The sequence below is a fragment of the Brassica napus genome, unplaced genomic scaffold, assembly GCF_020379485.1.
Source record: "Brassica napus cultivar Da-Ae unplaced genomic scaffold, Da-Ae ScsIHWf_160;HRSCAF=290, whole genome shotgun sequence".
In the NCBI taxonomy this organism is placed as follows: Eukaryota; Viridiplantae; Streptophyta; class Magnoliopsida; order Brassicales; family Brassicaceae; genus Brassica; species Brassica napus.
Window position 1 is genome coordinate 1 of NW_026015026.1, and position 27,098 is coordinate 27,098.

At 39.6% G+C, this 27,098-nt stretch overlaps 7 protein-coding genes, 1 non-coding gene and 1 pseudogene across 10 annotated transcripts; 6 read left to right on the forward strand and 3 right to left on the reverse strand.

The window, feature by feature from the left end:
* The first annotated feature begins 1,598 nt into the window (after positions 1-1,598).
* BNAA05G18720D lies at positions 1,599-2,447 on the forward strand. The gene has a single exon (XR_007332116.1). It is a non-coding gene; the product is annotated as an uncharacterized BNAA05G18720D (transcript).
* Positions 2,448-2,616: 169 nt separating this feature from the next.
* Positions 2,617-4,825, forward strand: LOC125597984 (annotated as a pseudogene).
* A 209-nt stretch (positions 4,826-5,034) lies between these two features.
* LOC106357503 (protein TRIGALACTOSYLDIACYLGLYCEROL 2, chloroplastic) lies at positions 5,035-7,451 on the forward strand. The gene is made up of 6 exons (XM_013797164.3): positions 5,035-5,176; positions 5,280-5,817; positions 5,893-6,222; positions 6,315-6,430; positions 7,030-7,120; positions 7,221-7,451. The coding sequence occupies exons 2-6, from the start codon at positions 5,311-5,313 to the stop codon at positions 7,311-7,313; spliced, it is 1,137 nt and encodes a 378-aa protein (XP_013652618.1). The 5' UTR covers positions 5,035-5,176; positions 5,280-5,310; the 3' UTR covers positions 7,314-7,451.
* Positions 7,452-7,914: 463 nt separating this feature from the next.
* LOC106354875 (ethylene-responsive transcription factor 7-like) lies at positions 7,915-9,815 on the forward strand. 2 transcript variants are annotated; one of them, XM_048772397.1, is made up of 2 exons: positions 7,915-8,812; positions 9,257-9,815. In XM_048772397.1, exon 1 carries the CDS (start codon positions 8,128-8,130, stop codon positions 8,803-8,805), a length of 678 nt encoding a protein of 225 aa, XP_048628354.1. In that variant the 5' UTR covers positions 7,915-8,127; the 3' UTR covers positions 8,806-8,812; positions 9,257-9,815. The 2 variants fall into 2 exon arrangements, with proteins under 2 accessions (XP_048628354.1, XP_048628353.1); XM_048772396.1 differs by having other exon boundaries at positions 9,263-9,815.
* Positions 9,816-12,378: 2,563 nt separating this feature from the next.
* LOC106357506 lies at positions 12,379-14,292 on the forward strand. The gene is made up of 4 exons (XM_013797166.3): positions 12,379-12,928; positions 13,017-13,466; positions 13,540-13,861; positions 13,962-14,292. The coding sequence occupies exons 1-4, from the start codon at positions 12,485-12,487 to the stop codon at positions 14,096-14,098; spliced, it is 1,353 nt and encodes a 450-aa protein (XP_013652620.2). The 5' UTR covers positions 12,379-12,484; the 3' UTR covers positions 14,099-14,292.
* A 612-nt stretch (positions 14,293-14,904) lies between these two features.
* On the forward strand, positions 14,905-18,550 carry LOC106357508 (EH domain-containing protein 1). Of its 2 annotated transcripts, XM_048772399.1 has the most exons (16): positions 14,906-15,091; positions 15,185-15,264; positions 15,400-15,468; positions 15,571-15,628; positions 15,745-15,800; positions 15,885-15,924; positions 16,007-16,071; positions 16,307-16,420; positions 16,519-16,621; positions 16,755-16,804; positions 16,993-17,121; positions 17,217-17,468; positions 17,565-17,644; positions 17,738-17,864; positions 17,938-18,081; positions 18,171-18,550. In XM_048772399.1, the coding sequence occupies exons 1-16, from the start codon at positions 15,007-15,009 to the stop codon at positions 18,354-18,356; spliced, it is 1,638 nt and encodes a 545-aa protein (XP_048628356.1). In that variant the 5' UTR covers positions 14,906-15,006; the 3' UTR covers positions 18,357-18,550. The 2 variants fall into 2 exon arrangements, with proteins under 2 accessions (XP_048628355.1, XP_048628356.1); XM_048772398.1 differs by having other exon boundaries at positions 14,905-15,091; positions 15,745-15,924.
* Positions 18,551-18,667: 117 nt separating this feature from the next.
* Positions 18,668-21,789, reverse strand: LOC106357507 (PHD finger protein At3g20280). Its single transcript, XM_013797167.3, has 4 exons — positions 21,243-21,789; positions 21,099-21,162; positions 20,902-21,006; positions 18,668-20,575 (listed from the first exon to the last, which is right to left on the reverse strand). Exons 1-4 carry the CDS (start codon positions 21,597-21,599, stop codon positions 18,990-18,992), a joined length of 2,112 nt encoding a protein of 703 aa, XP_013652621.2. The 5' UTR covers positions 21,600-21,789; the 3' UTR covers positions 18,668-18,989.
* A 2,913-nt stretch (positions 21,790-24,702) lies between these two features.
* Positions 24,703-25,827, reverse strand: LOC106354877. Its single transcript, XM_013794921.1, has 2 exons — positions 25,168-25,827; positions 24,703-25,017 (listed from the first exon to the last, which is right to left on the reverse strand). Exons 1-2 carry the CDS (start codon positions 25,825-25,827, stop codon positions 24,703-24,705), a joined length of 975 nt encoding a protein of 324 aa, XP_013650375.1.
* Positions 25,828-25,983: 156 nt separating this feature from the next.
* LOC106354878 (vegetative cell wall protein gp1-like) lies at positions 25,984-26,886 on the reverse strand. The gene has a single exon (XM_013794922.1). The coding sequence runs from the start codon at positions 26,884-26,886 to the stop codon at positions 25,984-25,986; it is 903 nt and encodes a 300-aa protein (XP_013650376.1).
* Positions 26,887-27,098: the final 212 nt, after the last annotated feature.

The following is a 27,098-nucleotide window of genomic DNA, read 5'->3' on the forward strand; positions in this document are numbered from 1 at the left end:
TAGATCCAGGAGACAGAACAATTTCAGTTCTTAAGTCTACCACCGGGAATGGGTGACGGAGATAGAAACATCACGAGACGTCGAGATGAAGTAAGACCGAGAGATAAGAAAACTCGATCAAATCTTTTGGTAAATGACAAGGAGCGAGACAACTCATAAATGGGTTCAGCCATTCTCGAGAGATCAAGAAGGACGAAGATCGAGACCCAAAATGAGCCAAAAGAGTTCAAAGCCAACATGCAAATCATTTAACCAAAAAAAAGGTTCATAATGCGACCAAAAAGAAGGGAAACAGAACCCACACTCACTTCAACTAAATCGATCAATATCACACACTGATCTAAATTCATGTTCATTAGAAAAATATTTCTTGACTCTATGGAGTGGTCGATAAAACAGGAAAACAAAACTACTACTAGTAGTAGGATAAATTCGATGCAACACCAACTTCGAGCTTTTAGTCGATATATTCTACACAAAAAGCTAGTTGTAGTATAGTAGTATAGTGTGATAAGCTTGATGTAGCACAACTTTGAGATTTTGACTTTAAATAAATGATAATTCTTCGTATATATCAGTTGCTGAGTTACGTTTGAAAGTATATTAAAAATATTTGTAGGGTAATCGGTTGGTATGTGAAAAATTGATATGTTTCCATGAATAATAAATATAAAAGATGTTTGTTCAGCTTGCTAGGATCGGTTTTTAAAAAAATTGGCATGTCTAATTCACTTATTACCAATAAAATTTGTAAGAAATAAACAGACCATTTGTAAAAAGGGGTAAATGGACGAATAAACAACAGTAACATTTTTGACCTCAACAATAGTAAGTTATGGGGTTAAAGGTGGGGGAGACGTGCATGTGTATAATAATTTCAATGTCTTGTGGCTTAATCGAGTAATTGAAAAATTGGGTGGCATCTTTGGCTTCAGAGATTCTGTTCCCTTTGGTTGCGTTCACACTCTGAAAATCCCTCCCAAGTGCCGTGTTCACACTTCACTTCACTCGGCTTCCTCCTAGCTCGGCTCCATCCAGTTCTAAAATTGCTAATTTGATTTAATTTGTGTATAAATAACGCCTCTATAATTAAATTATCAAATTTCATATGTTTAGTGTTATGGTAGATATCTTATAAGTTATAATCAATCGTAGTTTATTGTTAACGAACATGTTATAGATTTACATTTTAATAGATTTTGTTTTATTAAAATTTTCTTAAACAAAAACATGAACGCAGTTTTAAAAATATAAATAATTAGGGACAAATTAAGTTTTGGGTAGTCAATGCATTAGATGAGTTACATTATTTGGTATATCTAGTTACATATTTTACATGCAAAAGAAAATCTGATAAATGAAATTTTGTTCATATACAAATAGGTTTCCTTCAAATAATGAAAAATACGGTTTTTTCAAACAAAAAAAAAAAAAAGAAAAATACGGGAGTTTTGGACAATGGAAATGGACGATTGGATCTTGTCATTATATATTCATGCTTACATGTTTCTCTTTAGCTATGTGCAGTACAAACTTTCGTGTTTATTTCTGTTTTCGTTAGACGTCACGTTAGGTAAGTAATACAATTATCACACTTGTTCTATTATTCCCTTTATCATGGGCTTTGCATCTTCACCGACACACTAGAAAATAAAAAATTATAGATCAACAAAAATATCCAAGCCGACCGACGAGCCGAGAAAAGACACATGGAACGTGAAGGGGTGGACGAGCGCCAATAGTGAAAAAATGACAAAAGCTGGTCATGTTGAGTTCAACAAACACATGTCCACGTAGGACGAAAGTCATATAAAAGCAGACGTGGCAAATAGTATATGTTCTTGTTGCATTTGATCTAATCTTTTTCTTCTTTTTATATGATTTTAAAATCCCACCACCTTCTACCTACGTCTTATATAAATCATCTCTAAACCACACTTGACACTTACCTCTAAAGACAAGAAAAAGGAAAGAATGGGGAACTGTCTAAGACATGAGTCAGAAATGCACTGGGCTGGTGAAGATTGGGATGATTTCATCACACAAGATGAAGAAGATCATCATCATCATAGCTCCAAGAAGACCTCCACCAAAGCTAGAAAAACAGTAAATGTTAAACGAGAAAGTAAATCATGTGATCCACCTCACCATGAGATCAAGATCAGGCTCACGAGGAAGCAACTCCAAGATTTACTTAATAAAGTCAACGTCCATGACTTAACCGGTTATGCAGCGCCTGATATTGATCGTAAAATCAAGAAGGCAACCAGCACCGGTTATGGAAACCGGTTTTGCAGAGCATACCAGAGGTTGACTAATAGATGAGACCGTGGTGTATATTCTTTAGTGGGTTTCTTCAGTTTTAGGGTAGGATGTTGATGTAAATTTTGAGTTTTTGTTTTTGTTTGTAAGACTGTAATTAATTAACTAAAAATATATAAACCAGAATCCAATCTGACCGGTGGTCGGTCATACCATGATTACTTTGATTAGCAATCTAATTGGGCTTCGTCGGAGGAGAATAAGAAACCTATTGGGCCTTAAAAGCCCATAAACATAATCGTTTTCTTCCCTCCGCTATTCCAAAAACGTCTCGAATTCATATCTATAACCCTACGCTCCGGCTCCTGCCGTCAGTTCTCCGACTAAAAAAAAGCTAACTTTTTCTCTCCCGGCGTTATACATAGAGGGGGCAGTCTCACTTCTCTACTGGTTTAAAACGATCCTTAAGGTCTGTGCCAAGTTTCTTTTCCTTTAAATTCCTCAAATTCTGTTATGCTGGTCGCTTTTGATTACCTAGTTTCAGATTATGATGATAGAAATAATATTATCATCTTAATTAAGTTTATAGTAATTTGTATAGTACAAATGTGAAAGCATGGTTACTTCTATTACAAAAAAAAAAGAGATTACCAAACATCAGTATGCTCATCACTGCTACATTTGATGATTCCTTTTCTCGTTTCTCCATGTTTTGTTCCTTTGAAGTGATATGTAAGACAAGCAAACCAATATAATATTTGCAGATTCTGGAAGTGTGTATCTAAGCATAATGTCTATCACATCATCACTTACTTCAACTACACTTTGTGGGGCTTCGGCTTTTCCTCGTAGCATTGAGTTCCCAAGAAACCATCTCTTGACGCCTTTCGAAAGCTCAAAGATTTGTTTGACTACACATTCCAAGAATAATGCTACTTGGAATCTGAACGGGAAGATTACTCCGGTCCAAGGAATCAGGTGTCATGCTATGCAAGTTGAGACGAGGGAACTGTTTACAGCTGGGAAGAAGTTTCAACTCAGTGATGTGATTGAAGGGCAACAGTTTGACAGGGAGATGCTAAGTGCTATCTTCGACGTTGCACGAGAAATGGAGAAGATAGAAAAGAGCTCTTCTCAGAGTGAATTACTCAAAGGCTATCTAATGGCTACCCTCTTTTACGAGCCTTCTACACGTACCAGGCTCTCTTTCGAATCCGCCATGAAACGTTTGGGAGGAGAAGTCTTGACCACTGAGAACGCCAGAGAGTTTTCATCTGCTGCTAAAGGGGAAACACTTGAAGGTATCTAATTGGTACTCTTGTGACACTGTTGATATGTGTTTAGATTGTAAATTTGTTGGGGGTGCTTTTTCAGACACCATAAGAACGGTGGAGGGTTACTCAGATATAATCGTGATGCGACATTTTGAAAGCGGTGCTGCTAAAAGAGCTGCAGCTACTGCAAATATACCTGTTATTAATGCAGGTGATGGTCCTGGAGAGCATCCCACTCAGGTCTGTTGTGTTCATCATAACCTTTAAGTGTTTTAGTTTTCCTAAAAACAAACATTTTACTGATGTCTGGTTCTATTGTTTTTCTGTGAAGGCTCTCTTGGACGTCTATACCATCCAAAGTGAAATTGGAAAACTAGATGGCATCAGTGTAGCTTTGGTGGGTGATCTTGCAAATGGAAGGACAGTCCGGTCCCTTGCGTACTTACTTGCCAAATTTAAAGACGTTAAGATCTACTTTGTTTCTCCTGAAATTGTTAAGATGAAGGTTAGTGTTACTACACTTCTCACCCTGCTTGTTTGAAGAAAATGGCATAGTCGATAACATCCTTTGGTTTATTATTTTGGATGGTAGGATGATATAAAAGACTATTTGACAGCAAATGGGGTGGAATGGGAAGAAAGTTCAGATCTAATGGAGGTAGCATCAAAGTGTGACGTAGTTTACCAAACCCGAATCCAAAGAGAGCGATTTGGAGAAAGCTTGACCTTTACGAAGCAGCTCGTGGGAAGTATATCGTAGACAAGGCACTGTTGGGAGTGATGCGGAAAAATGCTGTTATCATGCATCCTTTACCGAGATTGGATGAAGTAAGTTGATACAAGCCTCTCCTTTTCTCATTGTTTCTGTCTATGAACCGCCACACAATTTTCACTCTCTGTATTTTTTTTTTTTTTGTGCGAGTAGATAACTCCAGATGTAGACGCTGATCCAAGGGCTGCCTACTTCAGACAAGCAAAGAACGGTTTATTCATAAGAATGGCTCTTCTGAAGCTACTGCTTGTCGGTTGGTAATAAGATTGGTCTAAGGTAGAAGTTCCTTTAGTGAACTGAATATCAAGCTTGTGACACAAGATGCGTATCATCATTTCAAGGACCCAGCAATAAATAAAATCTGAAACTTGAGTGTGTTTGTGTGCTTAGCAGATGTTACTTCAAAGAACATAATGGTGTTTGGTTTGTTGATCTTAACATTACGTTAATCGACCTATCTGAGGAAGAGTTGTTATTGAACTTTTTGAATAAATTGATTCTGAGCTTTTTTCCACCATTTTGTTGTCAAACACGAAAGTAAACAGTAAACACTTGTGCCTTACCGCTCTTCCAAAGGGCGAAGCATAACAGTACATAGATAAAGGAAGCGAAGTTCAGTTCAGTGTATACTTTATTATGACCAAACTGCCCCTCTGTCTTTCCACAACACCCTTTACACTTTGGAATTAGTTAATTAATTATAAATTTTATTATCATTAAAGTACTTTTACGGCGATTTTTTTTATTAATAAGGTAAAAATAACACATGGGATTTTCCGTCTGTGTGTAATCTTCCTAGCAACAATTCATTGAAGCCATTCTCAGATTCACGACAGCAGTTCCGGTAATAAGCTAACTCCGAGACCAGGTACATCTCCCTCTTTCGATTAATAAATTAAAAGTTCCACGCAATTCACATGTTCTTTGTTGTTTCCCTGGTTAATTGAACAATCTCCTTTACACCCCTGCAGCTCGGAAGAATTGGAACTTAGTTTTTGGAAGATGATTGGGAACCCTGTAATTCAAGTTCCCTCATCACTAATGCCATCTTCTTCAATGATGGCTTGCCCTCGAGTTTCTCCCAGTGGGCTTCCTTATCTCCCACCTAAACCTAGAACTAGACACTTAGTGGTCAGAGCTGCATCCAATTCACATGGTCAGCCGTCGTCTGATGAAGGGAAGAGTCCTCTCACGGTTGTGTTGGATGTGCCGAGGAACATATGGAGACAGACTTTGAAACCTCTGAGTGATTTTGGGTTTGGTAAGAGAAGTGTTTGGGAAGGTGGGGTTGGTTTGTTTATCGTCTCTGGTGCTACACTTCTCGCTCTTAGCTGGGCTTGGTTGCGAGGGTTTCAAATGCGGGCCAAGTTCAAGAAATATCAGACTGTCTTTGAGCTTAGTCAAGCCTCTGGGATTTGCACGGGAACACCGGTTAGGATCCGTGGTGTGACTGTTGGTACTGTTATCCGTGTGAATCCTTCCTTGAAGAACATTGAAGCTGTTGCTGAGGTATGGCTTTTGGTTGGTTCTTTTGAGTCTTGTTTTGTCAGTTTCTTATGTTAGGGTCTTGTTGTGTTTATGTAGATTGAAGATGATAAGATCATTATCCCTAAGAACTCATTGGTTGAGGTGAATCAGTCTGGTCTTTTGATGGAAACTATGATCGACATTACGCCGAGGAATCCTATACCGGAACCTTCCGTTGGGCCTTTGCATCCGGAATGTGGTAGAGAAGGTCTGATTGTTTGTGATAGGCAGAAGATAAAGGGAGAGCAAGGAGTGAGTTTAGATGCACTAGTTGGAATATTCACTCGCATTGGACGTGAAGTAGAGGAGATTGGTGTTGTCAATGCTTATACCCTTGCTGAGAGAGCGGCGTCGGTTATTGAAGAAGCGAAACCGTTGCTCAGAAAGGTGATATGAGTAGTTTTTTGTAACCCTTTACTGGAGGGAAAAAATGTATTATCATGCTTAACCGGTTGGGATTTGGTGTACTGATGTCACAGATTCAAGCCATGGCTGAAGATGCTCAACCTTTGCTCTCTGAGTTTCGTGATAGCGGTTTGCTTAAGGAAGTTGAGTGTCTTACTCGAAGCCTTACCCAAGCTTCTGACGATATGAGGTAATGACTCTGAAGTCACTAAGATTGGTCTATAGGTATAATATATTGTTGATTGTACATCCTTAAAGCCACTTTAGATAGTCTTCTGAGGAAGTTCACAGATCAAGTGAGCTACCCCATGCCCTTGAATTGCATCTCTGTTTTTGTTACATTTTGTGGCTTAAACATTCTATTCGTGGACCCTTTAGAACAAGATTCACCCCAAACCATAAACAGCTTTGCGTAGATGTGTCTATCTTAGTTACTAGCTCCATGTCAAATGAAGTGTCGGATTTGATCTACGGTCTTACAATCTGGAATAGTTGATGATCTTATTTGACTTTTTATCTTCTGAAACCAAAGTCTGCTGTTTTTATCACACTTAATGAAAGTCTGTGGATGGAGTGGAACCTTGTCTCTAGCAAGTTTTAAAGCAGTAGTAGGATCACATCTATCCAGCATCTATCTATGTCAAAGCTCGTTAACATACTACTACTGCCTGACTGAGAGATGAATCTGTGGTTAGATAATCTGGTAGTAAGATTATGAGAATGTAAACCTTCTTCTTGACAGCAACGAGTTTACATTTATTAATTTATACATTTGCGTTAACAATGCAGAAAGGTTCATTCGTCGATTATGACACCTGAGAACACAGAACTAATCCAGAAGTCAATATACACTCTGGTTTACACTTTGAAGAACGTCGAGGTAACTTTACTATTATTCAACAACATCTGACAGTAAAAGTAAGAGCTTCAAACAAGTTAAAGTAAATGTTTAACATGGTGTTTTGATTGTTTCATTGTAGAGCATAAGCTCAGATATTCTGGGATTCACAGGCGATGAAGCCACAAGAAAGAACCTTAAACTACTCATCAAATCCCTCAGTAGGTTATTATGAAACCAAGGTATTTAAAAGATGAGCAATGTTGATTATTTTTCTATAATTGTGTTTTGGATTCAACATGAGAGAGACGATTCAGTTTATACGAACAGCAAAGCTGTGTGTGTTCTGCATTAATGAATTTCCTCAAAATCATTTACTTTTCACACGGGAGAGCGTGTCTCGTTTTCGTGTAGGGTCCCAAGGAAGGAGAAGACCTCACTTCATAATTTCAGAATTTGTTATAATTTTAAATTCAAGAAAATAGCCGAGGGTGTTTTGGTAATTACGCCAAGACTATTTGGTCTTTTTAGGCGATTAAAATAATAAAAATTAATAAACAAAGAAGATTATAATACGATAGGTTGTGGTCAGGGTCAGGACAGAGAGAGCAAGTGCTTACCCTCTTTTGCTTTCTTCAAGACATATCTCTTGTGAACTCTTTTCAAGACTTTCAAAATTCTATTTTTAAAACCGAAAAATCGAAATTATTATTTTCGAACAATAAATATAAATAAACAGCGAATAAAAGTTTAAAAGCAAAAAAGAAAAAGAATCGAAGTTAAAACGATTTGGTCGGTCTGGTTGGAAGGTAGAGAAAGAAGAAAAAAAACTATTCCAACCACAAAATTATTGTTATTACAAAAAAAAACAATAAAAACTCTTTAAATAATTTTAAAAAGAAAATAATAATATATTAATTTTTAAAAATGTCTTTATGCTGTAAGAGAGTTTTTTGTTTTTCCAACTGCTACCCTTGTTCCTCCATCTTCATCTTCTTCTTCTTCAGACAGATCTCTTCTCAACCACATTACTTCTGGTTTCTCCAACCATGAGGAAAGGGAGAGTCTCCTCCGCCGTTGCACCCGCCCTTCCGGTAACCGCCAACGGATCCGCGAAGGAGCCGAGGTATAGAGGCGTTAGGAAGAGACCATGGGGCCGTTTCGCCGCAGAGATCCGCGATCCGTTAAAGAAATCCCGAGTCTGGCTCGGCACGTTCGACTCCGCCGTGGAAGCTGCACGCGCCTACGATCAAGCCGCTCGCAACCTCCGTGGTCCCAAGGCCAAGACCAACTTCCCGATCGACTGCTCTCCGTCTTCCCCTCTCCAACCACTCTATCACCAGAATCTTCGATCGGCGAATCAGAGCCAGATCGATCCGTTCATGGACCACCGGTTATACGGCGGAGGAGGCGAGCAGCAGATTATCAGCCGCCCGGCGAGCAGCAGCATGAGCAGCACCGTGAAATCGTTCAGCGGGCAGAGACCGTCTTCTTCCGTGGCGAAGCCGTTAGCCGCCGCGAAGAGGTATCCGCGGACTCCGCCGGTGGCTCCGGAGGATTGCCACAGCGACTGCGATTCGTCGTCGTCGGTGATTGATGATGGAGACGACATCGTTTCGTCGTCTACGAGAAGGAAACCGCCGTTTCAGTTTGATCTTAATTTTCCGCCGTTGGATGGCGTTGACTTATTCGATGATGATCTCCACTGCACCGATCTACGTCTTTGATTTGTGGGTATTGAAAAAAAAAGCATCCGTGATTTACAACAACAAAAAAAAAAGAGAAATCTCAAATTTTTAATTTTCCTTTGGTCTTATATTGAAAGTAAATTAAAAGAAGGAATTAAAAAGAAAGTGAGCGCGATGATGATTATCATCGTTTGTGAATCACAATGACAATGAAGATGATGACGATATATATAAAAAGAGAGATTGTGTGTAAGATCTGTTACTGTAAGAACCAGATCTATGTTTCATTTGTCTGTTTCTTATAAAGATCAACCCTTTGTTACTTGTAACATTCTATAGCTGATGATGATTCTTGATGATTCAAATAGAGTATCCTTGATGTGCTTATGGTTTGGAGTATGATGCTGCATTTTAATAAACAGTTTACTCTGTAACACAAACACTTGTTTGTCTTTGATCTTGATACATTTAGTGGTGCTTGTGATTTGAGATATAGGGACGTACACAGAAGATCTGAATGGCTTCACATAAGATTGAAAACAGAATGATGATGAAGCTCCTTTGCTACCTAAGATGGGTGATTCGAAGAAAGAAGTTGGAATACTCATTGTCATTGTTAGTGCTGAGCCTGAAGTTTGTTCATTCAGCCTTTTAGTTGCAGCAGGTAGACAAGAAAGACTTTTCCTTTCGTGTACCCAATCGAATGAATGGAGATGGGCATGGTCAATGGGCGGTGAGTGAGTTGGGTGATTGATAAAAGCTCAATGGGCAAAGGCCAAATCATTAGGTTAAAGTTTGGTGGCTGAGGTGATGCCGTTCTGTAAATGCCGTTGGGTTTTAGAATTATGTTTTGACTATCTGATTAAGATTTGCTGGTTGAGTTGTCCCAGATTTGGTATCTACTTTACTTCTCTGCTACGGATTCAGACAGTGAATCTTTTGTGTTTGAAGCAAGACTGAGCTTTTTTGTATTTCCTTTTTTACCGTTTTGAGGTAAAAAGCCATGATGTGTCTTGTAATTTACTGTAAAGATTTATTACTTGAACCTACCTCAACTCTCAAGTCACTTTCTCTTTCTTGTGGGGGTTCGAAATTCTAGTCAAAAAGTATGTTCCTTTACTGTTGTAGCCTTTCGAGAATTGAGGGGTTCAAAACTTGAGTTTTCTCATAATGGCTACGTTTTAGTGTAGGATCGAATATTTTGGGTTTTACATTTTAGCTTCATCTAACTTTAAAATTGTTCAGATATTTCCTCAAATAACTTATATAACATGCATATGCTAAATCATAATCTTCAATAGATTCTTTCTTATCTAAACCATCAAAATAATATATTATCAGCTAATCCTTGAGAAGATGTAGAACAAAACTAGTCATAAACTATTAAATTGTCCGTTGGAGTAAGAATTTCTGACAACGTCTGAAAGATGTCTAAACACAATTTTTATACTAGAAATGACTTAGTGAGTTAGTGGCTTGCGTGTTCCGGGCACGACTTATGTTTCTGTGACAGAAATTCTGTCAGCCCATAAAGGCTTATGCCGGCCCGTTTTCACTCTTTTACTTTTGTACGTTGTGTGCGGCTTCGTCACAAAATTTACCTCTTCTACAGTCTCTGCTTTTGCCAAATGTTAGAAATTATTATCAGGGCTGGACTAAAAAACCTCATGAAACGTTAGGTTGCCCGAATTTTATTTAAAAAGTTAAAAAGGCAGCAAAAGCTTCTGGTGCAATGGTATTATGGGCATTTTTTTTTTTTATGCTTTTGGTGTCCAACTACATAGAACCGGATTTGATCATGACATACTGAAAATGTTAATTCTTAAGGTCTTTCAGCTGCTAATTGTCTCTTTACCACAAAACTGTCGATACAATTCATTCATTTTTCGTGTATATTAAATTGTTTGTAACATATACTCGCAAGAAAACGCAAATGAAACATGATGATATCATAGTTTGTATTAGAGTTAAAGAATCATATACGTAACAATCGTTACTCTTGAATATAGAAAATCTTTAATCAAAACCTTCAACGTGTTTAACCATTGAGAAAATAGATACAACCTCTCTATTTCAAGAAAAATCATTGCGAATATATTAAACTCTGTCTTGACTTGGTAGTATTATTTTTTTTAAGAAAAAATTCCACCACATAGACATGAATGGGTAGCCATTCACAAGGTCACAAGCAATAAAAAACCAAGCCCATAAATTGTTCGAAAAATAGACAATACTTTTAAATCTGTAAAATATTATTAATTCTATTCATTTCTAGTGCCTTCTAAATAGATTCCATCATCCTTCCAATGAACTTTAAACATGCCGCCGGGACTTATAAAAAAATCTTTAAGTAGTCGTATAATCAAAAGTTAAGGAGACAATTTGAGAGTTTACTAGGTGAGTTTGATCTAATTATATTTTGTTTATTTATTTAGACATCAAATTAATTTAATGGTGATTTGGAACAGCTTAACAACATACGTGGCGCCGTAGGTACGGTTATTTGCGTAATCTACGGCTTAAACATGACCTATCACATGTCGCTGTCCTACAGCCTGTTTTGTTCACTAGCATCTTTGTATTCTTTCAACTCTTCATATTTTTCTAATACTTTTTAATCGCCACGTATTTGTCCGCCGATAAATGATAATAATAAAAATTGTAGTCTATAAAAGACAAATAAATTCATTTCTTAAAACTAAGAAATCTTAGAAATGTGGACAAATATCTGAAAAATAACTGATTACATCAATTTTGTTACAAATAGTAAAAATTAATTTTTTTATATGTATATTGTAATAAATTCATTTCTTAAAACTAAGAAATCTTAGAAATGTGGACAAATATCTGAAAAATAACTGATTACATCAATTTTGTTACAAATAGTAAAAATTAATTTTTTTTATATGTATATATATTTAAAAAATTAGGAAGAGTTTATACATGGAGCTTTAGTCTCCTGCTAGCATAAACATCATGTTTACATAATGTTTTAGGAGCATAACATAACCAATTTATGCCCATTAGTCTACCACATCTGCTTGTAACTATTTGTTCAAGATATAATTTAATAGTTAAAAAGATACAATTTAACTATTTATAAAATTAGGTTGTAAAATTAAAAATCTTCAATGTTTATAATAACATTGGCTAAAAAAAAACTTTATAAAAAATTAAAAATCTTCGTAAGACCATCTCCAATGGCTTACTGTAAAATAGAGTAACTCTATAATAGAGTTTGAATTTGCTCCAATGATACTCTATTTTAGAGTAGAAAATAGAGTGATGAACAAAAAAAACAAATAACTCTATATTTGGAGTAAACATATTTTTCACTCTATCAGCAATACCACGTGTCCCATGATTGTCAAATCATGATTTTTTTCATGAACACATAACTACATTTTCTTTTTGTTTGATTACGAAACCAAAGTCAATCTTACAAATGGTTCAACAACACAAGTTCGTTTGTTAAACTGAGATTTACACTTTGGCTCCACACCGAGACGCGATGTAATCATAAGCAAGTGGTTTACAATTTGCAGTTGTGTCTATATGAGTTGTCAAAAATGCCACGTAAGCATCAATCATTGTCTATAAATAACCTCAACTACTATACCTGTTCCTGATTCTGTCCTTTCTGCTTCTAACCGCGTCATCAGATCGCATTTGGAAGACAAAAAAAAACAGAGAAGCTTCTTGATTATATTAATCATCCATGGCTGACATCGACATCGGAACAGCAGCAGGAGGCGACGGAGGAGGAGGAAGACGAGAGCCGTTGATCAACCGTGAAAGCAAGTTCACGCGCTGCGTCTCACACGCGCAAGACGAGCTCCAGAGTTTCCGGAAGTATCTGAGATGGATGTGCGTGGATCAGTCCAGCCCCTGGACGGCGGTTCTCTCTTGGTCCATGTTCGTCGTTTTCACGATCGTGGTTCCCGCCACGTCTCACTTCATGCTCGCTTGCGCTGACTGCGACAGTCATCACTCGAGGCCGTACGATTCCGTAGTTCAGCTTTCTCTAAGCAGCCTCGCTGCTCTTTCTTTCATCTGTCTCTCGAGATTCGTCAGCAAGTATGGTCTCCGACGGTTCCTCTTCTTCGATAAGCTTTGGGACGAGAGCGAGACTGTTCGAAGAGGATACACCAATCAGCTCAACGTAAGTTTTTTATTTTTTTTGCATTCTTGATTTGATTTCTTGAAATTTTAGCTTCGTTTATTGAATTTATCGTTTTGAATTTATGCAGAGATCGGTTAAGATTCTCTCCTATTTCGTCACACCTTGTTTCTTAGCGATGAGTTCATACAAGATCTGGTGGTACGCTTCAGGAGCTTCTCAGATTCCTTTCCTCGGTAACGTTATCTTGAGTGATACGGTCGCTTGTGTTATGGAGCTCTGTTCGTGGCTTTACCGTACTACCGTGATCTTCTTGGTTTGTGTCTTGTTCCGTCTCATTTGTCATCTTCAGATCCTTAGGCTCCAAGACTTTGCTCAGGTCTTTCAGATGGATTCAGACGTTGGTTCCATCTTGTCTGAACATCTCCGCATCAGACGTCACCTGAGAATCATCAGCCACAGATACCGAACCTTCATATTGTTGTCATTGATTCTTGTCACTGGAAGTCAGTTTTACTCTCTGCTTATCACCACTAAGGCGTATGCTGAATTGAATATCTACCGAGCTGGAGAACTCGCAGTGAGTTTTGTCTTTTTATAACTTTCTATAGAATCTTGATGACAAATTTTGCTAACTCTTGTGTTTATCTTAGCTATGTTCAATGACGCTACTCACTGCGCTGCTCATTCTACTACGAAGTGCTTCAAAGATCACACACAAGGCTCAGGCAGTGACTTGCCTTGCAGCCAAGTGGCATGTCTGCGCGACAATAGAGTCCTTTGAGACAGTTGATGGAGAGACACCAAGGTTAGTTGATAGATCAAGCGGACACGGGTACTATGCAACAGATGTTGATGCTGGAGATTTAGACGACAGTGAGGATTATGGAGACGAAGAAGATGATTTTGATAACAATGATCTCATCCCTGCTTATGCTTATAGCACCATATCATTCCAAAAACGACAAGCTCTTGGTAACATAATCTACTCTGCATACAAACCAAATCTCATATATTTACTTCACATCTTTAGTTATTTATACTCATTTTTACAAATTTTGTTTGGACTTTGCAGTGAATTACTTTGAGAATAATAAAGCAGGAATCACAGTGTTTGGGTTTACACTTGATAGAAGTACTCTTCATACGATATTTGGGATTGAAATGTCACTTGTTCTCTGGCTTTTGGGTAAGACCATTGGGATCTCTTGAAGCATTATTCCTTGGATCATCAAAGTTTTGGCTCACTTATTGGGTGATATTGCTTACATATGTGGGTGTACACAGAGGCTCTTTGTAACATATACTATTTCCTAATTTTTTTGATCATTTGTAAATCATCTTGTTTGTTCTTTAATGCGTTGAGTTTGTAACAAGTTTCATATGATCAACGAGAGAACTTTACAGTAAATTAGATTGGTCTTACAAAGCTCCATATCTTTGTTGTCTATGTTTTGTGAGTTTGAACTTGTTATATTTGACTTTGTGATTTTGCTTTTTGAATCTGTTTTCCTTGTTAATTCAATCGAAATTTATAAGATCTCTGGTTTCTAGTCAGTCAGTTAAGAATGAAAATAAAATTTTAAGGCAATTTACTTGCAATATTTGAAAAGAATTTGAAAGTTCTCTTTTGAAGATAAACTTAATAAGTATATAGCTGTAGATTTCAGTTGTTCAAAGTATTGAGCATTTAAATCATTTTTAAATCAGGTTGATTGTTTTGTAAATTTCAAAACACTACATTTTTATTAAGAATCTATTAATTTTAATTAGCATATAAATTAATAAATCTGACTCAATTGTTCAAAGTATTTAGCATTTACCATGTTGACAGAAAAGAGTATTTACTATTTAACACCTCACTAGTTGTGTTTCGACAAGGAGCAATCAAAATCCTCTAATAGTGGGCTAGTACAATCAATCAAAAAGTATTGGGGGCATATGTGTAATTGTATAAAAATATAGGGCCGTTTCGTGCATTCTAAATCTCTTCCCCCCCCCCCCCCTCCCTTGCCGTCGAGACGAAGAACCCGCTTTCTCAGAAACCGTAATCTCACGTATTCAAAAACTCCATTTGAACTCCCAATCTCTGCAAATCTGGATTCACACCTATCTCGGAGATGGAGATCGATTCCGTCGCAGCTGGCTCTTGCTCCAAGGAGAATCAAATTATCTACAAGGACTGGTTCGAATTCGCAGATTCAGGTCTCACTTGATGTCATCTTCTTCAAAACTTAGATTCTCTAATTCAATCTATCGCGCGCTAAGAGCTTCTCTTGTTTTGGTGTATATGAGCAGACGGAGATGGACGCATTACTGGTAGCGATGCGATCAAGTTCTTCTCCATGTCGAATCTGCCTCGACCTGAGTTGAAGCAGGTTAGGGTTTGTATATAATTGATTGCGTGGCTATTGCTTCTTAGAGTATAGAGAAAGATGCCTATGAATCTATGATGAGCTTCTACACTGTGAAGCTTATGCTTCTTCTTAGTCTTCTTGTGAAATTTTTGGTAGGTCTGGGCGATTGCAGATGCAAAGAGACAAGGCTATCTTGGATTCAAAGAGTTTATCGTTGCTATGCAGGTTGAGAGATTCATGTTTGCATCTCCCTCCCATTTTAAATGTGCATGTCTCTCTGTAAGATTGTGAATCTGATTAATTGTTATCTTGGATTCAATGTTATAGCTTGTTTCTTTGGCTCAAACTGGTCATGAGATATCGCATGAAGTTCTTCATAGTGACGGTATGTTGATTGAAAACTGGAATCAATACTCAGTGAGTCCGTGTATATTAATTAGCTTCCTAAGGCTAGTTAATATAATGTTTTCTAGTTTCTGATATGTCTATGGTTAATTGCAGTTGATTTCAAAAATATGAATCCTCCTGTTATGGATGGTCTCATCGTATTAATGGCGGTTAGTATTTGGGCCTGCATTTTCCATTTCATGTCTTTTAAGTTTGAATATATGTTACTTACGACTGTGCATTTAACGACGCAGAAGAAGAAGAAACATTCACCAAAGTCGAGTGATCCGAATGGTACAACGAATCTCGTTATACTGAAACCGAACCGTTTAAGTTTCGTGGTTTTTATATCTCATTTGATTCTTATTTTGTTCAGGTAGTCCGGCTGCAGATGCATCACTTACAGCTCATTGGTTCTCTTCCAATCTTCAAAAAAGGTTTGTCTTTTTTTTTTTGCTCCAAGCAGTGTATTTAACCACCAATCATTTATTGCCTTGAGTTTACTTCCATATCTAGTAAATACTGTATTTGTGTGATTGTCGTTTTTACCTAATCTTTATTATGGATTCAAAAATATCATTGGTGGACTTAAAGTCGAGTTTTCCTTAGCTGCTTATAACTGTTTTAATTAATAATATCTATAGTTTGTGTAAACTGAATATCGTTGTGTTCTCAGATTTCTCTGTCCTCCGTAACATCTATAATCGATGGCCTGAAGAGGTTGTACATTCAGAAGCTGAAGCCACTTGAAGTTGCTTATCAGTTTAACGATTTTGTATCTCCTTTGTTGGTAAGTTGGGAATTACTTTTTGGTTCTTTTTGTAACAACAATTCTGGATAATTATTATCAAGTATATTGACCTCTGAACTAATTGTGTGTTTGCTTAGACGAACAGTGATTTCGACGCCAAACCTATGGTAATGCTTCTGGGTCAGTACTCCACAGGGAAAACAACTTTCATTAAGCATATGCTTAAATCTAGTTATCCAGGCAAGTTATCCTCCTTATCATGTCTCCTCCTTCTGGGACTCATATAGTTTGGATATTTAACAAGGACATACCAAGTCAGGTCAAGTCTAAGCTATAAAACAGCTTCTTATAATGGCAACTATCATTTTTTCAGGAGCTCATATTGGACCAGAACCAACTACTGACAGATTTGTTGTCGTCATGGTATGTTTATTTGTAGTTTACCAATGGTTTCACTTGTGGGAGGAATGATCCATCATATTCTGCTAAACATTTGAGTTTTGTCTTCAATAGTACACATTAAATTACTACATGGTTGACAATGGTGGATGGAGTATTTCATTTTCGCCTTGCATGAAGGGTAATTTCGATCTGTTAATTGTGTTTCACAGTCTGGACCTGATGAAAGAAGTATCCCGGGGAACACAGTAGCGGTTCAAGCAGATATGCCATTCAGTGGTCTTACAAGTTTTGGGACTGCCTTTTTGTCGAAGTTTGAATGTTCTCAGATGCCTCACCCTGTACGGTCAACCTCATGCATCCCCATGGAGACTGTTCTTTACTTTTTCTCATATTGATTTACTGATAATTACCGATCCATTCATCTTTATTGAAGCTGCTGGAGCACATAACATTTGTCGATACTCCTGGAGTTTTATCAGGGGAGAAGCAACGGACTCAACGAGCATATGAATTCACAGGTGTTACATCATGGTTTGCCTCGAAGTGCGATCTCATCCTCCTCCTGTTCGATCCACACAAGCTGGATGTAAGCGATGAGTTCAAGCGGGTTATTTCATCTTTACGTGGTCATGATGACAAGATCCGCGTTGTTCTGAATAAGGCTGACCAAGTGGACACTCAGCAGGTTGACGATTCTTATTTCGTTCCTTCTTTCACACACTCCTTTGGTTGTTTTCCACGTTCTGATACAGTTACACCCTTGTCTCTGTATCTTGTATAGCTAATGAGGGTGTATGGAGCTCTCATGTGGTCACTTGGAAAAGTTCTCAATACTCCTGAGGTTGCCCGTGTCTACATTGGGTGAGTGGACCTGTTCCTTCAACTTGTTGACAATATAGCGGTTTAAAACTGAAGTTTATGTTTTGTTGTTCTTGTTTTGCTTGCGTTGTACAGATCGTTCAGTGATAAACCCATTAACGAAGCTTCAACTGGTCCAATTGGGAGAGAATTGTTTGAAATGGAGCAAGAAGATCTTCTCTCTGATCTGAAAAACATTCCAAAGAAAGCTTGTGATCGGCGAGTGAGTGTGAAGCTTCCTTCTTTCCCTTCCTCCCCTCTTGATGGAATCTAACTGTGTTCTCTCTGTATAACAGATAAATGAGTTTGTGAAACGGGCAAGAGCTGCAAAGATACATGCGTACATCATCAGCCATTTGAAGAAAGAGATGCCAGCCATAATGGGAAAAGCCAAAGCTCAACAAAAACTGATGGATAACTTGGAAGACGTCTTTGGAAAGGTTGATCTGATTTCTAAGGAGTTTAACAATATGCAAATTTCTGATTTTGGGAAAAATTTGATACCAATGTGTTTTTGACATGGGAACAGGTACAAAGAGAGCATCATTTACCAAAAGGAGATTTCCCAAACGTGGACCAGTTTAGGGAGGTGCTAAGTGGTTACAACTTCGACAAGTTTGAGAAGCTAAAGCCAAAAATGTTGCAGACTGTTGATGATATGTTGGGGTATGACATTCCGGAGCTCTTGAAAAATTTCAAAAACCCTTATGATTAATACCATTATCCCGTCTTAGCTATGTGCTTACTGTTTTAACCCTAATCTTGCACTCACCTTTGGCCCTAGAACTTCCTTTTCGAGCATAAAAGCACATTTGTATTGTTAAAAGACTTGTACACCACTAAGACACAAAGAGTACTTACAAAACAAAAGTATTGAATATCAATATCAAGTCTTGGCATTGTTTGGTTTATGGTGGTGCACCTTTGAATTATAATAAAAATATTTGATAAAGTTTGGAAGGAGTCGTGACTCGGTGAGAGGACAATCAGTTCCCAGCACATGAATACAAAGCACATGAATCCAAATCGGTTGAACTATACATAACTTTAATTCATAGGTTGAAAGGTAACCCTGTGTCTTGATTCTATTGCTCCCTAAAACTTTAGAGAACAGAGTTAGAACGCATATGCAAGTACACCCATGTCATATCAAAACCACCGTCTATTATTGCTATTGCTTTCGCAAGTTCATTGCTCCAAATGTTCTGAGCATTCCTGATTTTACCTAACAGATGAGATGTATATTCTATCATCGAAAACTAAAGCTGAAAGAAGATAACAACTACTGGTTAATTGCTCAAGAATTTTAGGCAGCGTTTACTTCCTTTATCGAATTCCATTTATCAAACTAAGGATCTGAAGGCTGTTCATGAGGTCTATCATCTAGACCATTCAATCCTTTGCCTTCTTGCGAATCTCCTGGGACATTCTGTACAGTATCTTGAGCGTTTGATGTTTCTTTCTCGGTTTGTAAATGAGGGTAAGATGACACTGAAGGAGGCTGAGACGCTGTATCCTCTGGCTGGCAAGCTGAATTATCTTCTGGCATGAATGGTTCAGCAGTCATCTTCGAGTCTTGATCTGATACAACTGCAGTTGGAGTTTCTGTTGGGTGGTTCTGGCAAGGTTCAGACGCAAATTTCTCACTGGCATCCTTGCCTAGTTCTAGCCTGTTCTCTGGTGTTCTTTTATCATTCAGAGAGTCCGACTGAGATGTAGACTCTGATGGATTCTCACAGCTAGAAACATTTTCCAGAGGAGCTTGTAGACCATCATCAGCATTCAATGATTGACCTGTAGCTTCATCTTCAGATGTTTTTGTAGTCTCAGAATGTAACACTTCCGGATGAGAATTGCCACTGGAAGTAACAGACAATGCCTCAAGTGCCGTAAGCTCGGTATTTAGCATAGAATGGTCAGTCGTACCAGAGGCGCTTGAGTTACCGTCTCCATTTTTGGTAACTGATGGTGCTTCTGCTACAAGGCTAGAAGTTACTGGTGTACTCGAAGTAGCATTTGAGATTGCATTCACGGTGACCAGGTTACCAACAGGCAATGGAGAAGTGCTGCTCATGGTTCCAACTGGTGTTAGAGGTTTTGAAACGAAGCCATTGTTTACCACAACACTTTTACTTACAATTGCTGTAGGATTTGGAGTCTTGGTAAGTGATACCAGTGCTGGAGAATTGGTACAACCGACGAGACTTTCCCTAAACCCTTGTGTCCCAGTATTTGTGGTCTTTGCTGCGCTTGCAGTTGTATTTGCATTCACACTAGCAGTCACAGAATGAGATGTAGTTGCTGCTCCAGAAACAAAGCCAGGAAGATTCTGTACTCTGGGACCCGTAGTCACAAATGGTTTCTGTAGATTAACCTTTGTATCTACTGATCCAACCTTCTTTGTAGTTACAGCACGGCCATACTTAGGAGGGAACGGCTTCCCATTGGATGCAAGCACACATTTTGAGCAATGCCATTCAGACTTTGGAACTCCTTTCAAATTGTTTGCCTGCAGACATTTCAAGTGGTATGCATTTTCACAGGCATCACAAATCAGTAGAGTCTCCACTTCATTGATGGTACCTTCACACATCTGGCATGTCATTGCTCTGCTCATATAATCTCTGGAAGGTGGGTTCCACAAAGGATACTGTTTGACCCGTCGTGGATGCAGAAAATTATAGACTATCTTAGCGATGTCACTATGGTTGTTCTGAAACGAATAAGTCTGACCGTAATGGACTCCCTGCATCGGCTGATTTGTGCCCGGGAATGTACCGTGCGGAGTTTGAGACATGAATGGCCTAAAGCTTGGATCTGGTACCCTGGCAGAGCTTTGAATAGGCACCTTCTTACTTGGTGCAGTACCGAATGATATGGTTGATTGAGGTTGGGTAGACCAGGATCCAGCATAGTAATTTGCAGAAGAATTTGCTGGAACACAGGAACAAGTAAAATTTGAGAAAAAAAAATTGAGAAACTCAAGACAGAAAACAGGAGCACTATTCATCATTTCTCACGAGTCATGTTAAGCTTTGGAAACTTTAAGGCAAAAAAGTGATCGCATTAAAAAAAAAAGTATTCTAATTTCTGAGCAGAGAGGATAGTTACAGCTACAGGGCTAAGAACCTAATGATAGCATCAGGATATATGGCTATTTAACTAACCAACCAGAATACGCTATTCTCCATTCTCCTAGTCAAAAGGCTATCAGTTTCTTATCACTACAACTGCATCTACTGAAAACAAAGAGGACTTACCAGTGCCCTGAGAAGCAGCACCATTAAGCATCATCTTAGGCCTGAGATAGCTCCCAGCTGGATTAACACTACCAATCCACTTATTAGCCACAGAAGCATTCTTTCCTGCAGAAACAAAGGGCAAAGAAAGATTAACGATGCCTAAAGATGGAGCTCGATGGTTTGGTTAAAAAGCGTACAATATGCAATAGCCATACCAAGACCTGGAGATGCAACACCATTGATTGTCTTAGGTGTCGGAAACTGTTTTGCTTCTTCCATCTGTAGTAAAAAAGTTTAAATCAAAAGGCCACAAAGAAAAATCACATCCTCTCTTGCAAGAAACTAAACAAAGTTCCAACCTTTCTTTTGCCAAGAGACAGCTTCTCGGAGATAGTGATCTTACGAGCTCGGAATCCTAATCTCTGGTCTTTACCATTCAAACCCATATCTTCAATCACAGCTCTAACATCATCGCCACCGATGATATCATTAGGAGTAAACTCTTGGCACATCTCCGCTAGTTTCGACCTAGCTTCAACCATCAGCTCGAGTTCCATCTCCGTCGGGGCTTTCCCTCCTCTCATCCTCCCTAACGCCGATAACACCAGCACAATCTCCGCCACTCTGTTCATATCTTCGCCAAAGCGTCGCTTTTTCGCAGGAGGAGGAGGAGACATTGGTTCTCCTCCGTTACTAGCCGCCACACCCACATCCATTGAGAGAAACCCTAGATTGGTTTCAAAAATTTGAAAAGGAGTTGGCGGGTACAGTTGTATGACTCGGTGAGTTGTTGTAACGAGTTGATGATACCCAATGACACCAAGGAGAGGCCGGTGGTTTTTGTTAGAGAGAGAAAGTTGATGATGACTTCTTTTTTTCTCTAGAGAGATTATAAAGTTAACTTTATTTTTAAGAAATAAATCAATAAATAGATTTTCTCCAAAAGATATGTACTTGGGCCCATATATACAAAATAGGCCCATAACTGATAAGATTGTTGTAAAGCAAATTACCTTCTCACTGTTAAAATGTAAAAGGATGATTATCCAAGTCTCCACCGACTATTTGATGGTTTTGTCATCATAACACGTGTTGGCCTATCAAAAACATAAAAGCTATGTGTAGTTAGTTTCATTTCACTATAAATATGTTTTTTTTTTTTTTGAACATTTTCTTGCATAAATTTAAAAGAGTAGCAAAAGTGGTTACAATAGCCTACTTTAGAAAACAATCCTAGTGGTTAATAACTACAAACCCCCGCAGATAAATAGAAACTCATTAAAGAACTAACCTTAACCAGCCCAAGAAATAAAAGAAAATAGAAAGCTCAGTAAAAAAAAGAAAATTTGATGAAGCCCACACGGACCACTCCCGAAGAGTAACGAGAAGGAGAAACGAGAAGCTTAGAAACCCTAGTTAGGATCTAATGGGGGCCATCAGAAGTGGAAAACCATAGCTGTAAGAGAGAGCTCGCCCTGCGGTTACTTTCCGGTCTGAGAGATGAGATTTTGTTCCTGATTAAGCTGTTGATTTTCTTCCAGATCATGTCCACTGTTCTAGATTTTCCTCTGTGAAGTCTTTCATTTCTTTCCCACCACACTTCATAGACTGTTGCTTGCCAGGAGAGAATTGAAAGATAGATTTTTTGCTTTGAACCGGTCAGAGACAGGAGAGAGTGAGCTACATCACCCCACGAGTTGGTAGTATGGATAATCTGAAGCCTGATAGCGTAGTAAGTCCAGATGGCGCTCGAGAATGGACATTCAAAGTAGAGGTGGTTCCTTGATTCATTGGAGAGGTTACATAGAAGACAGGATGAGTCTGTTTGTAAGCCCCATGCCAGGAGACGATCACGTGTAGGGCTCCTGTTAAGCAACATCAGCCACGCTAGAGAGTTATGTTTTGGAATACCTTTCTTGATCCAAATAAGTGGGTGCCAAGGAACAATTTGTGATTGCTCAAAGAAGGAGTTGTAGACAGCAGACGAGGAGAAGGTCAGCTTGGGTGCACCATCCATAACCCATTGAATATTGCTCGGCTGGTCAGTAAGTCGCACGGTGGTTAGATGTATTAGAAGCTCTTCCATCTGAGGAGACCGAGCATGGCGGAATGACCACTCTCCATTGATCCAAAGGTCTGTGACTGTGGAAGCTAAGGGAATGCCAGATTGACGAGGCCCTTGAGGGCCAATGAAAGAGATGAGCTGGCCGAACTGGGTCCATGGATCAAGCCAGAAGTTTATGTTTGATCCATTGCCGGGTTCGATCCTGATCCATTTTATAACCGTTTGTCTCTCTTCAAGTATCTTTTTAAAGATCCAGGTATGGTTTTGACGCGGTTTGAGCATCCAAAAACTCTCATCTTTAATAACGTTATCTTGCATCCAAGCCGTCCATACTGATTCCGGTCGGAACAAAAGAAGCCAGAGGAGTTTGATTGTACAGGTTCTATTCCACAACATAAGGTTTCTGAGTCCGAGCCCTCCGATTTCCTTGGGGGTTGAGACTTTTTCCCAGGCTACACGTGCAACATATTTCCCTTCAAGAGTACCCTTCCACAAGAAGGCATTGCACATTTTATCAATGAGGTTGATGCATTCTTTAGGTAAGATAAACGCTCCGCTCCAAAAGTTTGTGATGCCTCCTATGACCGTAGAAATTAATACTTGCCTCCCAGCAAATGATAGATACTTTGTTGTCCAAGAATTGATTTTTGATTTGATTTGGTGCAGTAGGGGTTCACAGTTAGCGATTGAGAGCTTCCTCGTGTTCAGGGGCAGTCCTAGATACCTTATAGGGAAAGAGCCTGCTGGAATGCCACAAGTTCCAGTGATCTCATCAACTTCCGCTTCAGTCAAGCCACTAGAGAAGAAACATGATTTTTCAATGCTGATCGAGAGGCCAGAGAAGGCCTTGGATTCCTCTAGGACCTGAAGTATCATCCGTACGGAGTTTAGCGAGCCATCCGTGAAGACAAGGATGTCATCAGCGAAGCACAGGTGAGTGAGTCCGGATTCTTGACATCTTGGATGAAACCCAAATCTTCCGGATTGTGCTGCCTCATTTAACTTGTGAGATAATATGTTCATAACCAGGCCAAACAAGTACGGGGACATCGGATCACCTTGACGCAACCCTCTAGTTCCTTTGAAATAGCCGTGAAGTCTACCATTTATGCCAACAGAGAAAGACGGGGAGGTGAAACAGGCAGCGAGCCACTGGGTAAAGTCCTGGGGGAGATTGAGAGACTGAAGGCAAGCCAGAAGGAAGTCCCATCTAACGGTATCAAACGCTTTAGCTATGTCGATTTTTAGGGTAAGCTTCTTCTCAACTTGCTGTCTATGATACCCAGATACTAGTTCAGAAGCAAGGAGACAATTTTCCAGTAGGAGCCTGCCTTTAATGAAAGCTGTTTGGTTGGGTAGGATGATGGAGGGGAGAAGGGGTTTTAGTCGGTTCACTAGGATTTTAGAGATTACTTTGTATAGGGTGTTGCAGCAGGAAATAGGTCTGTAATCTTTAATGATAGTAGCTCCAGGGAATTTGGGTATCAGGGTGAGAATGGTAGAGTTTGTAGAAGTGGAGAGGGTAGAGGTTTTAAAGAATGAGATTATGGAGTTTATGACTTCTTGGCCAAGAATCTCCCAAGCTGCCGTGTAGAAACCGGAAGTGAACCCATCAGGACCTGGACTTTTATTCTTGTTAAGTTTAAACATTGTTTTGGTGATGTCTTCAGGGGTAGGCATCCGAGAGAGGAGAGCGCCTTGGGCTTGAGAGCATGAGAAGCGGTCTGTACGGATCATGTCAGCTACGGAAGAGATCATAAGGGAGTCGTTTGTGGAGTAGGCGGGCCAAGAATGTTCAAGAAGTGTGCCACCGCGAGATTACCAATATCTTCAGGTGAGGTTACTTCAATGCCAGAAATACTAATAAGGATGATGATAGAGTTGAAGGCCTTCCTAGCTTTAGCAACCTTGTGAAAGTAGCTAGTGTTCTGATCACCACATTTCAGCCAATTGATTCTGGACAATTGCTTATAGTATTCTTCTTCAATCTTTTTCAGGAACTGAAGTTTCTCTAGGAGGGCTCTCTCTGCAGAAAAGTTAGCTGAGTTGGGGTGGCGGAGGGAGAGTACCTGCGCATCCATGAACAAACAGTTAGTATGTGAAACCCTTTTTTGAATATCTGAGAATTTCTCTTTGTTTAGTGTTTTTAAAACACTCTTTAGCTCTTTTTGCTTAACACTCAATTGAGATAATGAGTGATTCTCGATTTCAGTGCAAACCCAGGTTTCAGCAACCAGTTTAAGGAAGTCAGGGTGAAGGGTGAGGTAGTTGAAGAACTTGAAGGGTTTAGTTCCAGCTTGGGGACGGGGGCGGTCTGGTTCAATATAGCAAGGCGTGTGATCCAAAATCTCGGGGGCAAGGAACAGCGCGAGGCTACGAGGGTATGAGTTTAACCAATGTTCATTTATTAGGGCACGATCCAACTTCTTGGCTATGGGAGTGTCTGGCTGTTTGTTTGACCAGGTGAATTTCTCTCCATGATATCTCAGGTCTTGGATTTCCAACTGATGAAGACAAGAGTAGAAATCGATCATGGGGTTGGTAATTTGCGCTGAGGAAGGCGCTGAGTGCTCAGTTGGATGCCTTATTTCGTTAAAATCACCTCCAACAAGCCAGGGGTAAGAGCCTAAGTTGAGAGTAGCATGGAGGTCTAGGAGCTCTACCCACAGCTCGCTTCGTTCTTCGACAGTGTTGCCTGCATAGACTGCTGTGAAGTAGAAGGAAGGGGCAGTGGGGCAGACAACCTGACAGGTCATAGATTGCCTAGACTGGTGTGCAATCGAGATAGTGAGAGGGTGCTTCCAGATTAGAATGATCCTTCCGTCAGGGTCAGCGAGATGATTTGAGCAGTAAGACCAAGACGGGCATAGGAGGTTCATGATTGGGCTGAGGGATGGTTCTTTAATATGGGTTTCTAAAAGGGCGCCTAAACTAATATGGTGAGTAGCTATCCACCTCCGAAAGTTTGAATGTTTAGCAGATTCATTAATACCTCTGACATTCCAAAAAAATATGTTTTCTAACATATTAAAATTTTATAGGTTGTGGGTCTCTCCTTCTGATAGGAAAGAACCCACTGCGGGGGTAATGGAGGTGAAGGAAGGAGGTGAAAGGGGCGGAGGATCAAGAGAAGGGGCTGATTCAGTGACGGTAGATGGGGTAGAGGATTGGAGCGCAAGGCAGGCAAACGGGTTAAGAGACAAGATGGATTTAGAGGGTGGGAGGGAATGAGAAGGGGAGGGTGGTTTTTTAAAAAATTTTGTGTTGATGGGGCGGGAATGATGGACAGCGGGGAGGGCAAGAAGATGGGTTATTTTGCTGGGAGGTGAATAAGAATTTTCAGAAGAGGCCTGGGAAAACACAGCGGCCGGGGGTGAGGGAGGTGACGACGGCGGAGTTAATAAAATTCCATCGACAGAGACCGGCGTAGGGAGGAAAGGGTGGTGAGGGATAATGGGAGGTAAAGAAGGAGAGGGGCCGCCGGGGAGAACTGAGGGACCAGAATCAGTAGAAAGGTCTACTACATTGGGGGAAACCTCCTGAGAGGCAGTAGGGAGAGCCTGAGCCTCAGAAGTAGTAACCGAGGGTTCCCAAGCCATTGAGTCTGTCTGAGATGGGCCGGGAGGGAGAACTGGTGTAACCAGGCTGCAGTCAGTTGGTGGAGACGGAGCAGCTGGAACCGGAACAGCAGGCGAGGGAGCGGCCTTTGAAGGTTTATCCTTAGCAGGCACATTCTTAGAAGGTTTCCATTTAGCAGAGGGGCAGTGAGTCTCCAGATGACCCACTTCATTGCAGCAGGGACAAATAGGAGGGGTCCATGGGTAGTCAATGTCCACAGTAACTATTTCACCATTATCTCTTTCAATTTCTGCACTCCTTGGAAGAGGTTTGGTGCAATTGACTTTACATTTAATGTGCGCTACATTAATGTTGACCATCCTCCTAGTAAATTCATCTACTTCTATTGGGAATCCTAGAAGGTCACCAACTCTGCTGAGGCCTTCTTGAGTATATAAGTCAAAAGGGATTCCTCTAAAGTGAGCCCATAACAGGATTTAAGTGAACGTAGGAGGCTGGAGCGCGACTGTAGCAGACCATTGAGCAACATAGAAAAGTACATTCCCTATGTGCGAGAATTCCTGCTCCACAA

Excerpts from the sequence above, each read along its gene's own strand:
- LOC106354875 (XM_048772397.1), top strand. The coding sequence starts at position 8,128 with ATGAGGAAAGGGAGAGTCTCCTCCGCCGTTGCACCCGCCCTTCCGGTA.
- LOC106357508 (XM_048772398.1), top strand. The coding sequence starts at position 15,007 with ATGGAGATCGATTCCGTCGCAGCTGGCTCTTGCTCCAAGGAGAATCAA. Across the intron at positions 15,925-16,006 it reads AAAGTCGAGTGATCCGAATG|GTAGTCCGGCTGCAGATGCA; the intron begins GTACAACGAATC and ends TATTTTGTTCAG. Across the intron at positions 16,622-16,754 it reads GCTTAAATCTAGTTATCCAG|GAGCTCATATTGGACCAGAA; the intron begins GCAAGTTATCCT and ends TCATTTTTTCAG.
- LOC106357503 (XM_013797164.3), top strand. The coding sequence starts at position 5,311 with ATGATTGGGAACCCTGTAATTCAAGTTCCCTCATCACTAATGCCATCT. Across the intron at positions 5,818-5,892 it reads ACATTGAAGCTGTTGCTGAG|ATTGAAGATGATAAGATCAT; the intron begins GTATGGCTTTTG and ends GTGTTTATGTAG. Across the intron at positions 6,431-7,029 it reads CAAGCTTCTGACGATATGAG|AAAGGTTCATTCGTCGATTA; the intron begins GTAATGACTCTG and ends TTAACAATGCAG.
- LOC106357506 (XM_013797166.3), top strand. The coding sequence starts at position 12,485 with ATGGCTGACATCGACATCGGAACAGCAGCAGGAGGCGACGGAGGAGGA. Across the intron at positions 13,467-13,539 it reads ACCGAGCTGGAGAACTCGCA|CTATGTTCAATGACGCTACT; the intron begins GTGAGTTTTGTC and ends TGTTTATCTTAG. Across the intron at positions 13,862-13,961 it reads CCAAAAACGACAAGCTCTTG|TGAATTACTTTGAGAATAAT; the intron begins GTAACATAATCT and ends TGGACTTTGCAG.
- LOC106354878 (XM_013794922.1), bottom strand. The coding sequence starts at position 26,886 with ATGGTCAACATTAATGTAGCGCACATTAAATGTAAAGTCAATTGCACC.
- LOC106354877 (XM_013794921.1), bottom strand. The coding sequence starts at position 25,827 with ATGAACCTCCTATGCCCGTCTTGGTCTTACTGCTCAAATCATCTCGCT. Across the intron at positions 25,018-25,167 it reads AACTGGTTGCTGAAACCTGG|GTACTCTCCCTCCGCCACCC; the intron begins GTTTGCACTGAA and ends ATGGATGCGCAG.
- LOC106357507 (XM_013797167.3), bottom strand. The coding sequence starts at position 21,599 with ATGGATGTGGGTGTGGCGGCTAGTAACGGAGGAGAACCAATGTCTCCT. Across the intron at positions 21,163-21,242 it reads TGTCTCTTGGCAAAAGAAAG|ATGGAAGAAGCAAAACAGTT; the intron begins GTTGGAACTTTG and ends TTTTTACTACAG. Across the intron at positions 21,007-21,098 it reads TGTTGCATCTCCAGGTCTTG|GAAAGAATGCTTCTGTGGCT; the intron begins GTATGGCTATTG and ends TTGTTTCTGCAG.